At 36.6% G+C, this 16,962-nt stretch overlaps 1 protein-coding gene across 21 annotated transcripts in view; it reads left to right on the plus strand.

Annotated features, from left to right (window-relative positions):
- The window catches only part of ARHGAP12 (Rho GTPase activating protein 12), a 118,224-nt gene that overhangs the window by 97,294 nt on the left and 3,968 nt on the right, over positions 1–16,962 (plus strand). For all 21 annotated transcript variants that reach the window (XM_023632095.2, XM_070255467.1, XM_070255473.1 and 18 more), the window contains 6 exons: positions 4,414–4,515; positions 7,788–7,886; positions 10,610–10,712; positions 12,441–12,557; positions 15,165–15,263; positions 16,852–16,929. In XM_023632095.2, the coding sequence (XP_023487863.1) occupies positions 4,414–4,515; positions 7,788–7,886; positions 10,610–10,712; positions 12,441–12,557; positions 15,165–15,263; positions 16,852–16,929 (598 nt within the window). The remainder of the gene's footprint in view (positions 1–4,413; positions 4,516–7,787; positions 7,887–10,609; positions 10,713–12,440; positions 12,558–15,164; positions 15,264–16,851; positions 16,930–16,962) is intronic.

Here is a 16,962-nt window from a genome sequence, read left to right on the forward strand (position 1 = left end):
TCCTCTGAGGTAAAGCGTATGGTACTTTTTTGTGTTAATGCATTTCTAGAAGACTGTGCAATTATTTCTTCTTCCTACTTGTGTCTCAGCTTTTATTTGAAATTGATTGAAGGAAATGAATGAAAGAAAAGGAATGGAGACACAATTAGAGATTAATAAGTAATAAATAGTACCTGAAAAAAGCTGGATAATGTTCATTTATTTGCTAATTACTGATAGTTAAAGTTGAAGGTTGTGGTGTGTCCAGATAAAGCAAGCAGGTAGAGCATTGTGGTAAGCGAGGCATCATTTAGACAGGCAGATCTGTATGCGATTTAAGGAAAATGAAAACTTTCTTTTAAAATGTAAAGATGTTAAATTAATACCTCAGCATCGAATCATTAGTACAGGCTGATTGCATTTTATTTAAGGTTTATCCTCTTGAAGACCATGCATAATTTAGAACTCACAATTAAAACTCATCCTGACAAGGAGTGTGAGGTATTTCTATTTGTCAGCTAAAGTTGTATTACTGTATTACATGTGGCAATAGCAGAAACAGTTTAAAATTCACTGAGCTAGCCAATTTTGGAATTGTAGAAGTCTTAATGAATTTTGAACTTTAGGGATTTCCTGTTCAAATTTTTGCCTTTAAATGAAATTTTATTTCATTTAATACAATATATTAAATGATTCATAAGATATGATAAAATGCTTGGTTATGTAGTCAATTCTTAGTTTTTATTTTATGTAAAATTAAAAAAATCTCAGACTGTCTTGCTTTTTCTTCCCATATATAACACATATTAAGGGAATGGAAACTAATTTAAATGGCCTAAGTAAAAGCAAGTGTATGTGGATGATGTATTTTGGCATATTCATACAACATTCATGAATATTAAAAATTGGTGAATATGCAAGATGCTTCTTAATTAACTCTGTAATTAGGGTTGTTCAAAAGGGAGTTGAAAGAATCTTAGCTTTATTTCTCTGCTGGGTCACCAACTAGATCTATTGAAGGTAAAATGTGTCCTATTTATATGTTGAAATCACATCTTCCTGAGGACGAGATTCTAAGGCTAGCATACAAGCTGAAAACGAAAAATCGCCTATAGTGAAAATTGCCCTTGAGTACCTCTTTGCAAGATGCTGTTAGAAGTTGGTCTCTAGCAGAGCCAGATTTTTCCTTTGATGTTGGAACAGATTGCTTTTCCTTCAGTTGAGTTTGGATGGTTTATGTTAAGGGGCCATGTTATAGAACTGATTCTTTAAAAATTAGATTCACACTTAATGCAAAAACCTACCAAGATCCACTTGAGGCAATACTCTGTTCAAATCTTATACTCACTCAAGGGTGTATGCTCATTGATGGAGTGCTGAGCAAGATCACCCATACTGTCTGAAGTTCTGTTTTTTTAAAATCATTTATGCTTTGTATTTGTTTTTGGTTCCATGAACAGTTAAAATTGAGTAAATAAATTGTACATATGCAGCTCCGTATAAGATAAATTTTGCATAGATGCTGTTTAATCCAAAAATCCAGTGAGTCTTTCCTTCTTCTTAAGGATAGATACATTCCAGTTGTTTTCTGGAAAATGTTAATTATCCACTGAATTGTTATATCAATAGTGTAAATTATACTTGTTTTTTTCTTACCTCATTTCATCTCATTTGTTCAACAAGAAAAATATAAAAAGCCTGCTGTGTTCTGGGCATTGTGTCAGGCTTGGGAGTTTAGAAATAAATAACATGGTCCCTGTCTTCATAGCTTACATTGTAATGAGGAGGATCAACAAGTGCGCAGTTACAATACTATGTGACATACATCATGTTCCTCTCAGATATCATTCATCATATTCCTTGAGTATTTTAAAAATTACCCCACACATATCGGTAGTGATTAAAATTTGTTTATACATGATTTCAAGTTTCTAAAAATAGTTACTTTTCTGGATCAGATAATTGTTTGTTGTGGGAGCTGTCCTATGCATTATGTGGGGTGTTAGCAGATGACAGTAGCACCATCCAGTTGTGAGGACTAGAAATGTATCCAGATGTTGCCAGATGTCCCCTATGGGACAAAATGGCCTCTAGTTGAGAACCACTATCCTAGAGGAAAGGAGAGACAAGCTGGATGTTAGGGCTACTCGCAAGAGAAGACTTAGAAAGGGGTATCAGAGGATATTGCCCAACAGGTCACGAGGAGGAAGCTCAGGAATTTCTGAAAGGGGGCTGAACAAGATGGCAGAGGGCCAGAAGTGACTTACCTCTGTTATCCATCGAGTCATCTGTTGTGAATATAGGCTAAGACAGGTGTGTTTGATGTATAATGTTCTACACAGCATTCATCTTTAAAACGAAAATTTACGTAACAACAAAGTCACAGAATAGTCTGAAATAAATTTAGGGCCTTTGCAAAAATATTTGGAAGTTTAGCTTTGCTGTGTTGTGTCACCTTGTAGAATTGTATTTTTGTCCTATCTGATTCCATTATGTTTTTCTTTCGTGTGTCATTTTGCCCTTGTGCATTGTTATGACATCGTCATGTTCTTCCCTTTTTCCATCAAGTCATTCTGCCGACAGGGCTCAGTCTCTGAGCTCTTGCTTTTGCTGCTTTCTTCTTGGAACAATTCTGTCAGTCGTCAGCCTGCTGTTGCGTCTGTAAAATGTGATCCGGTTTCAGCTGTCACTGTGTTCTTCTTGCACGCCCCGCGCTGCAAGATTCTGTTTTCTTGTCATGAATACATTGGAGGGATGATTACAGTAGAGAAAGTGGGGCTAGATTTTGAAAAAGAGTGAATAACACACACACAATTTTTGCCAACCATATTGAATGCCTTTCTCTAGCATGCCGTGTCATGTCATTGTATTTATATTTAGTTGCTCTATCTTATTCGGTTAGTTACTAGTATCTTAGCTTATGGTTAACCATCTACAGAGCTTGTAACGACAACAAGTTAAATTGATTTTTATCATGTTATTAAATGGGTACATTTAAATTTTATAACTTTTGAGAGAGAGCAGTTTTGCTCAGAAAGTTATCTGTGCCCATTGTAGCTTTATGGTTTTAATTAAACGTCTTTTGACTGACAAAAGATACTTGAGAAGGCCAAGACTTTGTAGAATAGTTAAAATTTTATTGTGATTTTTATTATGATTCCACTAGTAAATTCCATATAATGTCCTAAATTTTATTTTGTTAAAGTAAGTACATTGTTTAAGTCCACATTGCTAGCTCCAAAGATAAAGTAAAAGGGAACAGATGAAGTTGAACCATTTATTAAATGTGAAGCTACTAAGTAATCATTGACATTATGAATAGTGAATAAATTACCACAAGGTTGGTGTGTAAGATCCTCTTCCAATGACAAACATAATTTGGCTTGAAACTAATTTAGCAAATGAAATTTCCCGTAACAAATCTTTATGACCTTAAGATTACAATTAATCAACCCTTAAAGATTTTAAAACCTCTAAACCTTTCAATAACATAGGAATGCGATTTTCTATTCTTAGTTAACATGCCAAACAAAAATTTGTTAATGATGGCAAGATACAGAGTAAGTCTATATTTAACGTAAATTTTCTGCTATTTGCCTATCTTTTCCTTATCTGGTTAACAAAATATAGCTAGCTAAGTGCTAATTTTCTTTTCAAACCACCCATGTTAACTGGCTTCCTATTCTTTCCACAGTTCCAATTGCTGAGGCTTTATAGCATCTGGCTCTGGTTATAATTTCTAACAAAGGCTAAATAAAAGATCATGGGGCTTACAGTTTTCTGTTTTTACAAATTGTTAGTTGTTGACAACATAGATAGTTGATAAAGAAATAACTCTTGAAAGCCCAAAATCAAGTTTAGAGAATGTTTATTAGGTGGAGAGCATTTGATATCTGCCAGATATATTTTTTATACGTATATAAGAATATTGCCTTACCTTTCTGAACACATCATTTCATATAGTCATATATAGTCTAGGATAAATTCCAAGAAATGAAATTGCTAAGGCAAAGGATAGATGTGTTTGTAAATTTGCAAATATGGTATTACCAGTTTTTCCACTTTAGGAGTTGTTCCAACTTATACCCCACTTGCGTATGAGAACCTGTGACTTTAGCCTCACTAACATAGTTTTTCATCAAACTTTGGATTTTTTATTCTACACTGATGGATGAAAAAAGATTTTAGTGTGGCTTTGTTTTTGTTTTTTTTTTATTATGATGGAAGTTGAGCCATTTTATTTCCTATTTGTGTTCTATAGACATTTTTCAATTTTAAAGTAGGAATTATTTTATGATATAGAAAGAGAAGAAGAATTTGAGATAATTACCTTTTGATTTATTGTTAATAATATAAAATTGGTCTTAATTCTTTTTGAATACACACATGTACATGAATATCACATAAAGATGTTTTCTTTTTTCTCAAATGAAGTTTGGGAGTAATCAGTCTAAACCCGAGTTCACCGTGGACCTGAAGGGGGCGACGATTGAGATGGCTGCAAAGGATAAATCCAGCAAAAAGAATGTATTTGAGGTAATAAATTTTTTTCTAAGGATAATTCACATCCTCAACTGTAGTAATTAGATGTTCTTTTGTTTTGGAGGAAGATTAGCCCTGAGCTAACATCTGCCACCAATCCTCATTTTTTGCTGAGGAAGACTGGCTCTGAGCTGACATCTGTGCCCATCTTCCTCTACTTTATATGTAGGATGCCTGCCACAGCATAGCTTGACGAACAGTGTGCAGGTCTACACACAGGATCTGAACCGTGTGAACCCCAGGCTGCCGAAGCTGAACATGCGAACTTAACTGCTGCACCACTGGGCTGGCCCTTGGATGTTCTTTTGAGTTATTTTGGGCCATAATCTTTCAATGTGACTAGTTAAGGCAAAGTTGGTCATCAAATCAGTTTGTATCATAATTTAAGGGAAAAAAAAGTGGTGTAGGGGCCAGCCCAGCTGCATACTGGTTGAGTTCATGCGCTTGGCTTTGGCAGCCTGGGGTTCACAGATTCGGATCCCAGGCACATACCCACACATTGCTCATCAAGCCATGCTGTAGTGGTGTCCCACATATAAAATAGAGGAAGATTGGCACAGATGTTAGCTCAGGGCCAGTCTTCCTCAGCAAAAACATAAAAGCTGGTGCAGAGATTTGGGCTTCATTTGCATAAATTATTGGCTCTCAGAGAATATATTACAAGCCTTTGTTGTACAAATCTTGCCTTTCCCCAGCAACTCTAAAAGGGGTATGGTTTCCTTTACCTCCAATCAGATATTAAAAAATAAATTAAAATCTTTCCCTTTTGTCATTAAAAACTCTCCACAGTAATAGATGATTTTCTATCAGTTATTTATTGCTGCGTTTGAGGCCACCCCAAAATTTAGTATCTTAAGAAAAGAACCATTTTGTTTGCTCAATTTGGCCTGTGCTGAGCCCAGTGGCTCTTCTGATCTTCCCAGGGACCATTCGTGAGGCTTCAATCATCTCATGGCTTGACTGGGGCTGGATAGTCTAGTTCACGTGTCTGGTGTTGGTGCCAGCTGTTTACTAGGCTTTTTTCTCCACAGGAGCTTTCAATCTCAAGAAGGCTGCCCCAGGCTTTTTCACATGGTGGAGTCAGGGTTCTAAAAGGGCAGAAGTGGAAGCTGCAAGGCTTTTTGAGGTCTTGGTTTAGAAGTCTCACATCAGTGCATTCTGTTGGTTAAAGCAAGTCAGAGGCTGGCCAAGTATTCAGGGTTGTGGGGAACTAGAGTCCACCTGTTGATGGAGGAACAGCAAAGTCACATGGCAGAAGGGTGTGTATACAGAGATCAGAGGAATTTTGAGCCTGTCTTTGTGAACAGTCTTCCAAATCTCAGCCTTCCTTGTAGCCTCATAGGCTCACGTCTCAGTCTTCCCCTGTCTTACCTCTGCAGGTTGGATTGGTTGCTATTTTCCAGGCGGAACCCAGGTTCTCCCGCCTCTGTGATTTTTACTCTTTATTATTCTGCCTTGAGTACCAACTCATGCCAGTCTCTGCTTGTTGGATGCTACGTATCTCCCAAGACCCGTGAGAAATGTTACCACGGCGTTGATGCTTCTTTGTTTATGCTTTTAAAAATAGCACTTATTTTAGTGTACCTTGGGTTATCTTCATCTGTAAATTATTCTCCCCCACTAGATGATTAAAAATCTTTTTTGTTTTTTTTTTAAGCAGAGAGACTGTATTTCTCCTTAAGTAAGAACCTCTAACAGAGTATCTTATGTGCAGTGAATATTCAATGTTGGTTGATTGGCGTGACCCACTCTCTAGATAGAAATGCAAGAAGGGAATTACTGTTTTCCTGAATTAGCCTTGCAGTTTCAATAAGAGATTCCAAAATGAAAAGGATTCCATGATCAAATAAATTTGGGAAATGGTGTATATTTTGTTCCTTTCTTAGGAAAATCTCAGCGTGCCCTGGAATATCAAAGCCCTGAGAAGTCTTGAAGGAGAGAATCTCGTTTAACTTTCTTCAACCCAGTATTTCCCAAATTAATACCACATAACTGGTTTTTTTACTTATTTTTTGAGGAATACCTTTTTAAACATTACTTTGGGAACTGTTTTTGAGGCATATGTCTCAGAATGTTGTTTGGGAAACATTGCCATATGTTCCTCTAGGGAAAAAATAAATCAGTTACCAACCAGAAAATAGGAGGAATGCTTTCTCCTGCTACCTCAAAAGTCATCCTCAATCAAGTGTAAGAAACTTTGAACCAAAGAGATTATGCACAAGTTGGTTATTGCCTTCGTATATAGTCACATGCCACATAACGACATTTCAGTCAGTGACAGACCGCGTATATGATGGTGGTCCCATAAGATTAGTACCAGATAGGCTAGGTGTGTCGTGGGCCGTACCGTCGAGGTTTGTGTATGTCACTCTATGATGTTTGCACAACGATGGGATCACCTAAGGACGCATGTCTCAGAATGTATCCTCATTGTTAAGCGACACATGAGTTTCTAATACCTGGTATCTTTACTTAAGTTAGTTCGTGATCTGACACTTAATTTAGTAATGTTTCTGCCCAGAAGGAGTGTGACATTTATTGTCTGTGCTCTCTCTTTGTACTAAGCCATTATATTTGCCTATTAAGTGGGAAATAATGAAAGTTCTAACTCTTCGTATATTCATTTTCTACATTTATCTTTTAACAAGAGAGAAAAAAATTTGTCAGATTTATGTAAAATATCATAGATTTTATTTCCTTACAAATGAATCATGTTTCAGTTCTAACTTAAAATGCACAGCTTTGATACTTGAACTTATTTTATTTATTTTTTTTTTGGTGAGGAGGATAGGCCCTGAGCTAGGCTCTGTTGTCAGTCTTCCTCTTTTTCACTTGAGGAAGATTGTCTCTGAGCTAATGTCTGTGCAGTCTTCCTCTGTTTTCTATGTGGGATGCCATCACAGCATGGCCACTGAGAGATGAGTGGTGTAGGTCTGCACCTGGGAACCAAACCCAGGCTGCTGAAGTGCAGCATGCCAAACTTAACCACTAGGCCACCAGGGCTGGCCCAGGAACCCTCAATTATTAGATTTTTATTGAGAATTTGTGAGAAAAACTTCATGTTTTGTAAAAATAATTTAGCTGGTATTATTTTATACTAAAATAAAAGATATTCCCTCAGTATGTAGTACTTTCACCTTTCGTCACTTAATATAACATCTAGTCTTCTGCTGGTGGTTTTGTAGACTTTGAATTAGATGTATTCATTTATTTGGTTGAAAGCTCTAACCATGCTCTTTTGTTTTTTTCCCTCCTTTTCTCTAAAGCTGAAAACCCGTCAAGGAACAGAACTGCTAATTCAGTCTGATAATGACACTGTTATTAATGATTGGTTTAAAGTTCTTAGTAGTACTATCAATAATCAGGTATGTGTTTGGCTTAAATAAATTTTTTTCACTTAGAGCTGTTTTTCTTTTTGGCTTTCCAAATGGTTGTTGTCTATCTAATTTCTAATTTATGTGTTAATAACTTCTTTAGTGTATGTCTTGACAGAGATGGTCAGCTTAGCAATTCGCAGGGGCTGGTGAATGACTTAACATGCTCGTGTATATAATGTTTGCTATCAGTGGATTTAAAATAATTTTCACATGAGGCATTGTCCAACAAGAAATAGTTCAAGAAGGGACAAACTGTGGCTAGTACACAGTATTTCTTCAGTGACTGAATGAGTTAGAAATAGTAGAATTTGTTGGAAACAGGTTCTAGAACCTCAAATGTGTACTCTGAAGCTGTGTTAGTGAGAGCAGTAATAAACAACAATGGGCTGTACTTTTTAGACGATATTGTTACCCCCTCACCATATGGGGACACGGCTCCTGGTTAGGGATCATATGTTAGCAACAAAAATAAAAATGAATACTTATGGGAGTGTGTTATGGTCTTAAACTAACAGAGACCAAAAAGTTGGGAATTACTGGCTTTAGTAGACGTCGAGATGTCCTTCAGAGACTTTATAGGTGAATCCTAATTATTAATAAGGTTTTTGATCTTATTGAGATATTCTACCTCAATTGGCCTTAGTTTTTTCACCTATAAAATAGAGAGATAGGATTTGATTGTCTCCAACTATCCTTTCAAGCTCCAAAATTTTATGATTCTCTCAGTTTCAGAACACCCAGATTTGGAATATGAGTATTCTCTGACTCTTGCTTCCCCAATTTTTATCTCTTCTAGCAAATTATTCACTAATGGATACATGTATTCTTCCTTTGCAGTTTGTAATATTGGATGATATTTCTGAATGTTGTCCCTTCCTTTCCGTTTATCCCTGAAAGCATAGATGGGCCTTTATATGTTTATACTAAGAGTAACCTCTTAAACAGTCTTCCTTATTTCACTCATCCCCCACCAATCCATTCTTAATGCCATTGCTATATGAAACTTCCTAATGTCAATTTTATGATCCTCTCCTGCTCAGAAACCTCCTGTGACTCCCATTAAAATTCAACAACCTGAGCTCAATCTATCTTTTCAAATGTCCCTTCAGCTCTACCCAGTATGGGCTTTCAGCTCTGGTCACAGTAATCTGTTTGCTATTCCTTGAAAGCAAGTATGGCTTCGTTGATTTGACACATGTGTGAGTGCCCCGTGCACTGGGGATGTGCAGCATGCTACCAGATGCTGCACCTTCCTACACGGAGCTCACAGCCAAAGACAGGATGACTGCAGACAGACAGCTGCACAATTAATATGATGAAACGTGACGAGTTTTATGATGGCAAAGGATGTACGACTTACCATACGAACACTGGTTAAGTAGGGCTACCTGTTGTAGGGGTCAAGGAAGACTTTGCAGAGAAAGTGAGAAAGTGGTTTTTTTTAGATTGAAGCCTGTAGGATCAGGGAATAAGCAATATGAAGAGAGAGGAACATCTTATTGACTATGAAATTTCAAAATATGCTCTGTTTACAAAGTGACAAAAGATACTGAGGAATAAATGTAGCAAGAGATATGCAAGACTTCTGCAGGGCAAATTGTGAAACTTTATTGGGAGACGTTGAAGAAAACCTAATTAAATGATAAGTATATCATGTTTATGGATTAAAAGATTCAATAAGGAAATAATGTTCTTCTAAAAGATTTATAAATTTATATATTTGAGATTTTTGACTCATTCAAAATCCTAGTGGATTTTCTGGTGGAACTTGACAAGCTTTTTCTAAAATTTCATATAGAAATGCAAAGGGCTAAGAATATTCAACACACTCCTGAAGAAGAAAGTGGAAGGACTTGCCCTACCCTATGTCAAGACTTCATAAAGCTGTATTAATTACTACAATGTGGTGTCCATACCAGGATAGACAGACAGGCCTGTGGAACAGAATAAAGAACCTAGAAACAGAGCCACGTACCTTTGATCACTTTGTGTCAGATACAGCACTGTAGAAAAGTGAGGAGGAATAACCTTGTCAGTAAATGGTGAGGGTCAACTGGATATTCAAGAAGAAATTGGAACCTTTCCTTACACTGTACGTAAAAGTAGATTCTTGGTGGAGTAAAGACCTCAGTGTGAAAAGCGAAGCGATGGTTTTAGCTTTGAGAACTTAGTCTGGTTTTTTAACCTATAGAGGTGACCTTGGTTAGGCTGCAGATAAGCTCTAGGGTTTCTTTCAATTCCTAACACCCATGAGTCTCTGAGTAGTGATTAACTATTGACACACAGCGTAATTTAAAAAGATAGTTGGTATGAAGAATTAAGGTGCCAGTGACTAGTGGCTTTATCTTGGATTGTTATCTTAGAATGTAGCTTCATCCTGTCCTGTCACCACAGAGTGTAGCCTGACCTTTTAACTGTTATTACTATCACTCATATGTAGTTGATCAAAATGAGACAAGGTAGCCTCGCCATCAGTGTAAACCCATCATCCTGTGAATTACCAGTAATTATTTCTTTTTGAAAATTCAGAATTAATGCCATCTAGGAGGAAAAAAGAATTACAGATTCATCAAATATCTAAATCATACTACATATTAATTGGTTCTCTAAAATCATTTGGAAGGGTCAATTACTGATCATTCTGAGAATTATGCTGTTACATCTAAAGTAATATCAAAAGTAATATGTGTTTGGGAATCTCCAACCAACAGACAGTAGAAACTGATGAAACAATTGAAGAGGAGACACCAGATTCACCAGGAATAGAAAAGCATGATAAAGAAAAGGACCAGAAGGATCCCAAGAAACTTCGTTGTAAGTTATTCTCTCCCTGTTTTGTTAGTGGTTTGAGTGAGCTTATTCTCTTGGCTTTTTGGAGATTTTAAATCTGTAAAAGTTGAGCAGAATCTGCAGTGTTGGGAGAAAGTTAGGAGATTAAGTAGGCGCAGTCTCGGTGTTTCATTTCTCTCTGCTTGTCAGCTCACTGTCATGCTTAACCTCGTCGCATGCATCCCTAAAGTCGTGTTGATTTTAAGATACTGTGCTACTTCAAGAGAAAAAGTATATTAGAATGCACTTCTGTTGAGGATTCCAGCAAGCTGAACTTTACTGATTTAAAAATATACAATTACTATTTGAGATTATAGATAGAATCTTATACTATAAGAAGTCAGAAGTCACAGGCTGTGTACCTCAGTTCCACACTGGACACTAGGCGGCTGTCTCTGGAGTAGGATGTGCCTGTGCAAGTCCACGCATCATCCCTCCAGATCTACACAAAGGACCAGAGCTGAGGCCAGCAATTTTAAGAATAGCTTTTTCTTTTTCTTTTTCTTTTTTTTTTTTTGAGGACTATTAGCCCTGAGCTAACATCTGCCACCAATCCTCCTCTTTTTGCTAAGGAAGACTGGCCCTGAGCGAACATGCATGCCCATCTTCCTCCACTTTATATGCGGGATGCCTGCCACAGCATGGCTTGATAAGCAGTGTGTTAGCTCCAAGTCTGGGATCCGAACCAGCGAACCCTGGGCCACCAAACCAGAGTGCGTGAACTCAACCACTACGCCACTGGGCTAGCCCCAAGAATAGCATTTTGTAATGAAGGTCCATTGTTTAACTAGGCCCTAAGCTATGACTTTGAACTTTGTTAAATCTATTTTAATGAATCTGCATTTAACTGAGAGTTTTTTGGCCTTCAAATTAACTGAATGATCAAAAAATCAGTTTTACTTTTGTTCTCCCACATTGTAAGGAAGTTTAGGCCTATTACTGACATCATCATTATATAACAATATAAACACATGAAAATTTTATTATTTTAATTCTTTACTAATATATTTTTTGTGCTGTCGACTTTCCTCAAATATAGTAGTTATTTTCAAGAAATTTACTTTTTGAACTTTTGTTATTATAACTGAAAAAGAAATCAGGACTAAAGGCAATGGAGAACATTTTCCAGGTGGTCCCTTTCTTAGCTCAGAGTACAGATAATTATGATGAGACTCAGTTAGCATACAGTACAAATAATTGTGATGGATATATATATGTAGATCTATAGAGAGACAGAGAGATATCTGTATCTATATCTATATCTGTATCTGTAACCAGACTTCTAGGTCAGTAAGGATGGGAAGGATAGGGATTTTTTTGTTTATAGTTTATGCAGTTTTTTTTTTTGCTCGTCATTTTACCTTGTAAAACTGATGGAGAGTCAGAGAAGATAAGTAGTATCATTTATGAAATAATGAATATAAATTAGAATAACTTAGGAATGTCTTGGCACATACACCAAAGAAGATAGAGCTTGTGGTCAGTGTTTATTGGTAAAAATGAAGTGTTTCGTTTGGTCTATCACTTTGAAATTGGGTCTATGTTAGTTTGATTCTTCTCATGTTACTCTTAAACCATATTAAAGATAGAATAATTGAATTTATAACTGGAATTTTTACATATGAGATTAATATGTTTTGAGTGCTAGGTGGAAAAACTTCTATCCAGAAAGTTTTTTATTTTATGAAGTGATTAATATCTGTCTGTCTTAAGCCATGAAAGTGTCTAGCATAGATTCTTCAGAACAGAAAAAAACCAAGAAAAACTTAAAGAAGTTTCTTATACGACGCCCCACTTTGCAAGCTGTTCGTGAAAAAGGCTATATTAAAGGTAGGTAGAAGTGATGTTTATAATAATGAACTTTGGCCAAAATCAGAAATAAGACATTTTAAGTTAAAAACTGAAAAATTTCCAAATGGTAAAAAATGTTCTCATTATTTATTCACAAAGCTATCAGGTTCAGTGATTAAAATACATTTGAGTAATTAAAATAGGTTTTCTAATGCACTTGAAGAGTTTCACTAAAGCACTGAACAGACGTAAATACCAAAGTAAGATTCTAGAGACCCTGCACCAAGGAAACTGCACGGATGTGATGGGATGGGCGGCAGTTGTCAGAAGACGTGATAAGAAAGACTTTCAGTTTTGAGATGCACAAATCATAAGAAATTTTGAGTAAATGATCACTAACAGAGTAGAAAGAAGAAAAATATTGAGCAAACAATTATTCTTGATTATTTGCCTTCAGTTCTCAGGGAAGGTAATTTTAAGATTAGTACAGTCATGCATCACTTGATGGGAATATGTTCCGAGTAACACATTGTTAGGCAATTTCGTCATTGTTTGAACGTCATAGACTGGATTTACGTAAACGTAGATGGGATAGCCTACTACACACCTAGGCCATATGGTGCTAATCTTATGAGACCACTGTCGTGTGTATGGTCTGTCATTGACCAAAACATCTTTATGTGGCGCTTGACTGTGTAAGGTATTTTTTCCTGATTTTTATACGTTTTTTATTTCATTTATAAGCACCATAATGCACTAGCAGGATCTTTTCTTAATACAGTATTCTTTATTTTTTGAGGAAGATTAGCCCTGAGCTAACACCTGCCACCAATCTTCCTCTTTTTTCTGAGGAAGACTGGCCCTGAGCTAACATCCATGCCCATCTTCTTCTACTTTGTATGTGGGACGCCTCCCACAGCATGGCTTGACAAGCAGTGTGTATGTCCGCACCTGGGATCCAAACCGGTAAACCCCAGGCTGCCGAATCAGAACATGCGAACCTAATTGCTGTGCCATGGGGCTGGCCCCTAAAGTATTCCTTAAAAATCGCATATACGTTTATGTACAGTTAGTTCTTAGAAGCGTGTTTAATTCCAGAGGTAAAATTTTCTAATATATGATTCAAAACAGTGATGTTTATTTGTAAACAGATATAGGTAAAGGTAATATATAACATCTGTTATATCTGTCTCTGATTATGAAGTTTCTGACAAAGACCATCACTGGAACATCTGTTGGCAAAGCATCTAAGTTAAAATACACAAGTAGATTTCATTAAAAAGATATTTAAAACTTGCAGGAAGAGTTCAGCTAAGTAAGTGATTCAAATTAGCAACATCAGGAGTTGTAAACAGGCACTCCCAGATAATGCATAGGAATTTAGCATATTGAGTTTAGAACCTTTTAAAAAACAAAAAAACCTGATGACAAATAACTGAATAAAAACTGCTGCTAATTTGTTCGCCAGGCCTTTTCACTGAGAAATGTAAAGTGTTACCACTTTATGGTGTTATTCGTCACTTCAAATATTGCTTGTTTGTTTTCCTGAATACCGCTAATGTGGCATTTCAAAACTGTTGAGTTGAAAGATTAACAGAACAACCTTTGAAATATATTTTGTGAAGTCAAGTGTTAGCACATGATGGGCAATGCACATGCTTGTTTTGATACTTTAAAAAATATTCGAGTATTTACTAAGTGCTAAGCATGAGCCTAGGTGCTATAAATACCTGTTGGTGTTCAAGAATTACAAGATCCCTGCCCTCATGAACTTAACATAAAAATGAGAGATGGACGAGATAATTTAAAACACTGATGACTACTATGAAGAATTTAATATAGTAATGAAATAGAGTGGCTGGAATTGGGCTCCCTTAGATAGGAGGATCAGAGAGGGTTTCTTAAGGAGATAACAGCAGAGACCAGTAGTGATGAGGAGGAGCTAATTTGGGAGGAATATTGATCTCTGCAAAAAGAGTAGAAAGTAAAAAGGCTCTCAGGCAAGAAGGAGTTGCTGTGTGCATGGAATTTAGTAAAGAAGGAAAATTGTTTGAAATGAAGTTGGAAGGGGTGGGCAGAGTGCACATCATCCAAGGCGTTTTTTAGGGTCGTCAAGTTGATTCTGACTCTAGGCCACCCTGTGTACAGCAGGGTGGAACCCTGTGTGCTCTATTTGCACCATCCTCTCCCCTTCCGGCCCGACATCAGCTAATGCTCCACTGCTGTTCATAGGGTCTCCGTGGCCAGTTTTTTTTGGAAGTGGGTGGCCAGGTCCTTCCCAGTCTGTTTTAGTCTGAAACCTGCTGAAAACTCCGCTGAAACCTCTCCACCATGGGTGGCCCTACTGGTATTTGAAGTTTGAAATGCATGGGTGGCGTAGCTTTCTGCATCACAGCAACACTCAGCTGCCACAGTATGACAACTAGCAGACGAGTGGTGTGCTTCCCTGACTGGGAAATGAGCCCGGCCCTTGGCGGTGAGAATCTTAACCACTAGACCCCCAGGGCTGACTGTATATAAGACATAAGTCATGGCAAACAATGACTGGATGCACCGAATGGCTTCTGTTGCACTGTGAATGGCTTAGCCATTTTGTGAAGTAAATTTTAGCCAGATGATTTATTTTTTAAAATGAATCTCTTTCAGATCAGGTATTTGGATCTAATCTTGCTAATCTGTGTCAGAGAGAGAATGGCACAGTGCCAAAATTTGTGAAGTTATGCATTGAACATGTTGAAGAATATGGTAAGAAAATGATTTTTTTAAATGTTAAGCGCACCAACCCATTGTTTTGCTATCAAAATCCCTAGGGTTTTTATGATTTTGAGTGATGACCAAAAGTTCTTCATAGTCATATTAATAAGAGCATCTCATTTGCAAAAAACTTAACATGTTTGTACCTGTTTCAGATTAAGACTTTTGTGGGCTTCTAATGAATGTTTGGTACTTATGATCGATTAAGCATATGGTATTCTTGGAAGCCATTTGGGGTTGGCCATTTGCTAAAAAGAAGAAGGTAGTGATTGTGAAACTGAGCTTATTAAGAAATGATTTGACAGTGTTGAAGATATGAGATTGTGTTTACTTACTAAGAGAAAGTTCTGCTCTAATAAAAATGAGATGACATTTTAAAACTGTTCAGTCAACTATAAAGTGTCTAAGTAGACAGATCCTTTTTTTATGTCATTCCCTGTAAAATAAGACTTAATTTCTATTTTGGTTAATTTTAACATGTTTATAATATTTATACTAGTTTTATATAAATTAACAATATCTTGACTGTAATCACCTTAACTTATGTCTCTCTGTCATCAAAAGATCTTGTACAATTAAAATATTTGCATAACTTGTCATTTCTGCCAGTTACAGATCTCATCTTTTTAGAGATTCTCATGTTGTCAACATGACAGTGGAGACACCACACTACTTGCCTTTATTTGAAGTTAAATGAAGAGCACATTAGATAATGTACTTTGTTAAATGTGTACAGCATTATCACTTAATGAATATTTGAATTTTTTAGGCTTAGTTGTATAAATTTTAAATTATTCTGTTCCACATATGAAGTAAATTAATAAACTATCAAATTATCAGTTGTTTTTGTAGAACCATTATTTTAGGTACTTGCTTTTATTAAGTTTACTTATTACAACCTCTTAGTATGACAAACCTTTTTTTTTTTGAGGAAGATTAGCCCTGAGCTAACGACTGCCAATCTTCCTCTTTTTGCTGAGGAAGACTGGCCCTGAGCTCACATCCATGTCCATCTTCCTCTGTTTTGTACGTGGGACGCCTACCACAGCATGGCTTTTGCTAAGCAGTGCCATGTCTGCACCCGGGATCCGAACCAACGAACCCCGGGCTGCCGAGAAGCGGAACGTGCGAACTTAACCCCTTCGCCACTGGGTTGGCCCCAACAAACAATTTTAAGAGAGTGCTTTAATATATGCATTTACATTATAAAATAGCATGCAAAAAAATCAGTGGGCTGATTTTATCTACTTTACTTTTTGAACTATCTATCCCCAGGTGTTTGCAGAAGCTTATCTTAAATTGTTAGTATTCCAGGTTTAATGAGATGACTTCCTTTAAATGATTCACAGTCTACATGATAAACAAGGTAGAATTGTTACTGTTTATTAAACAGAATTCAGAGTGTATCTCCACCCCCCCCTCTCTGCCAAGCATCTATAAAAAGCCATTTAGAGGAAAAGAGTGTTTACCCATTTGATTGAGGCTAATGTTAATGAATAAGAATTCTGAAACATGCAAGTAGCTTTAGAAGAGACAAACAAGTACTTTAAACATAAAACTATTATCATTTGTGTCTTAGGTTTGGATGTTGATGGCATATACAGAGTAAGTGGCAACCTTGCAGTGATCCAGAAACTGAGATTTGCAGTCAATCATGGTAACATCACATTTCCTATTGTTAGATCCAGAA

The sequence above is a fragment of the Equus caballus genome, chromosome 29 (genome assembly GCF_041296265.1).
Source record: "Equus caballus isolate H_3958 breed thoroughbred chromosome 29, TB-T2T, whole genome shotgun sequence".
Classification (NCBI taxonomy): Eukaryota; Metazoa; Chordata; class Mammalia; order Perissodactyla; family Equidae; genus Equus; species Equus caballus.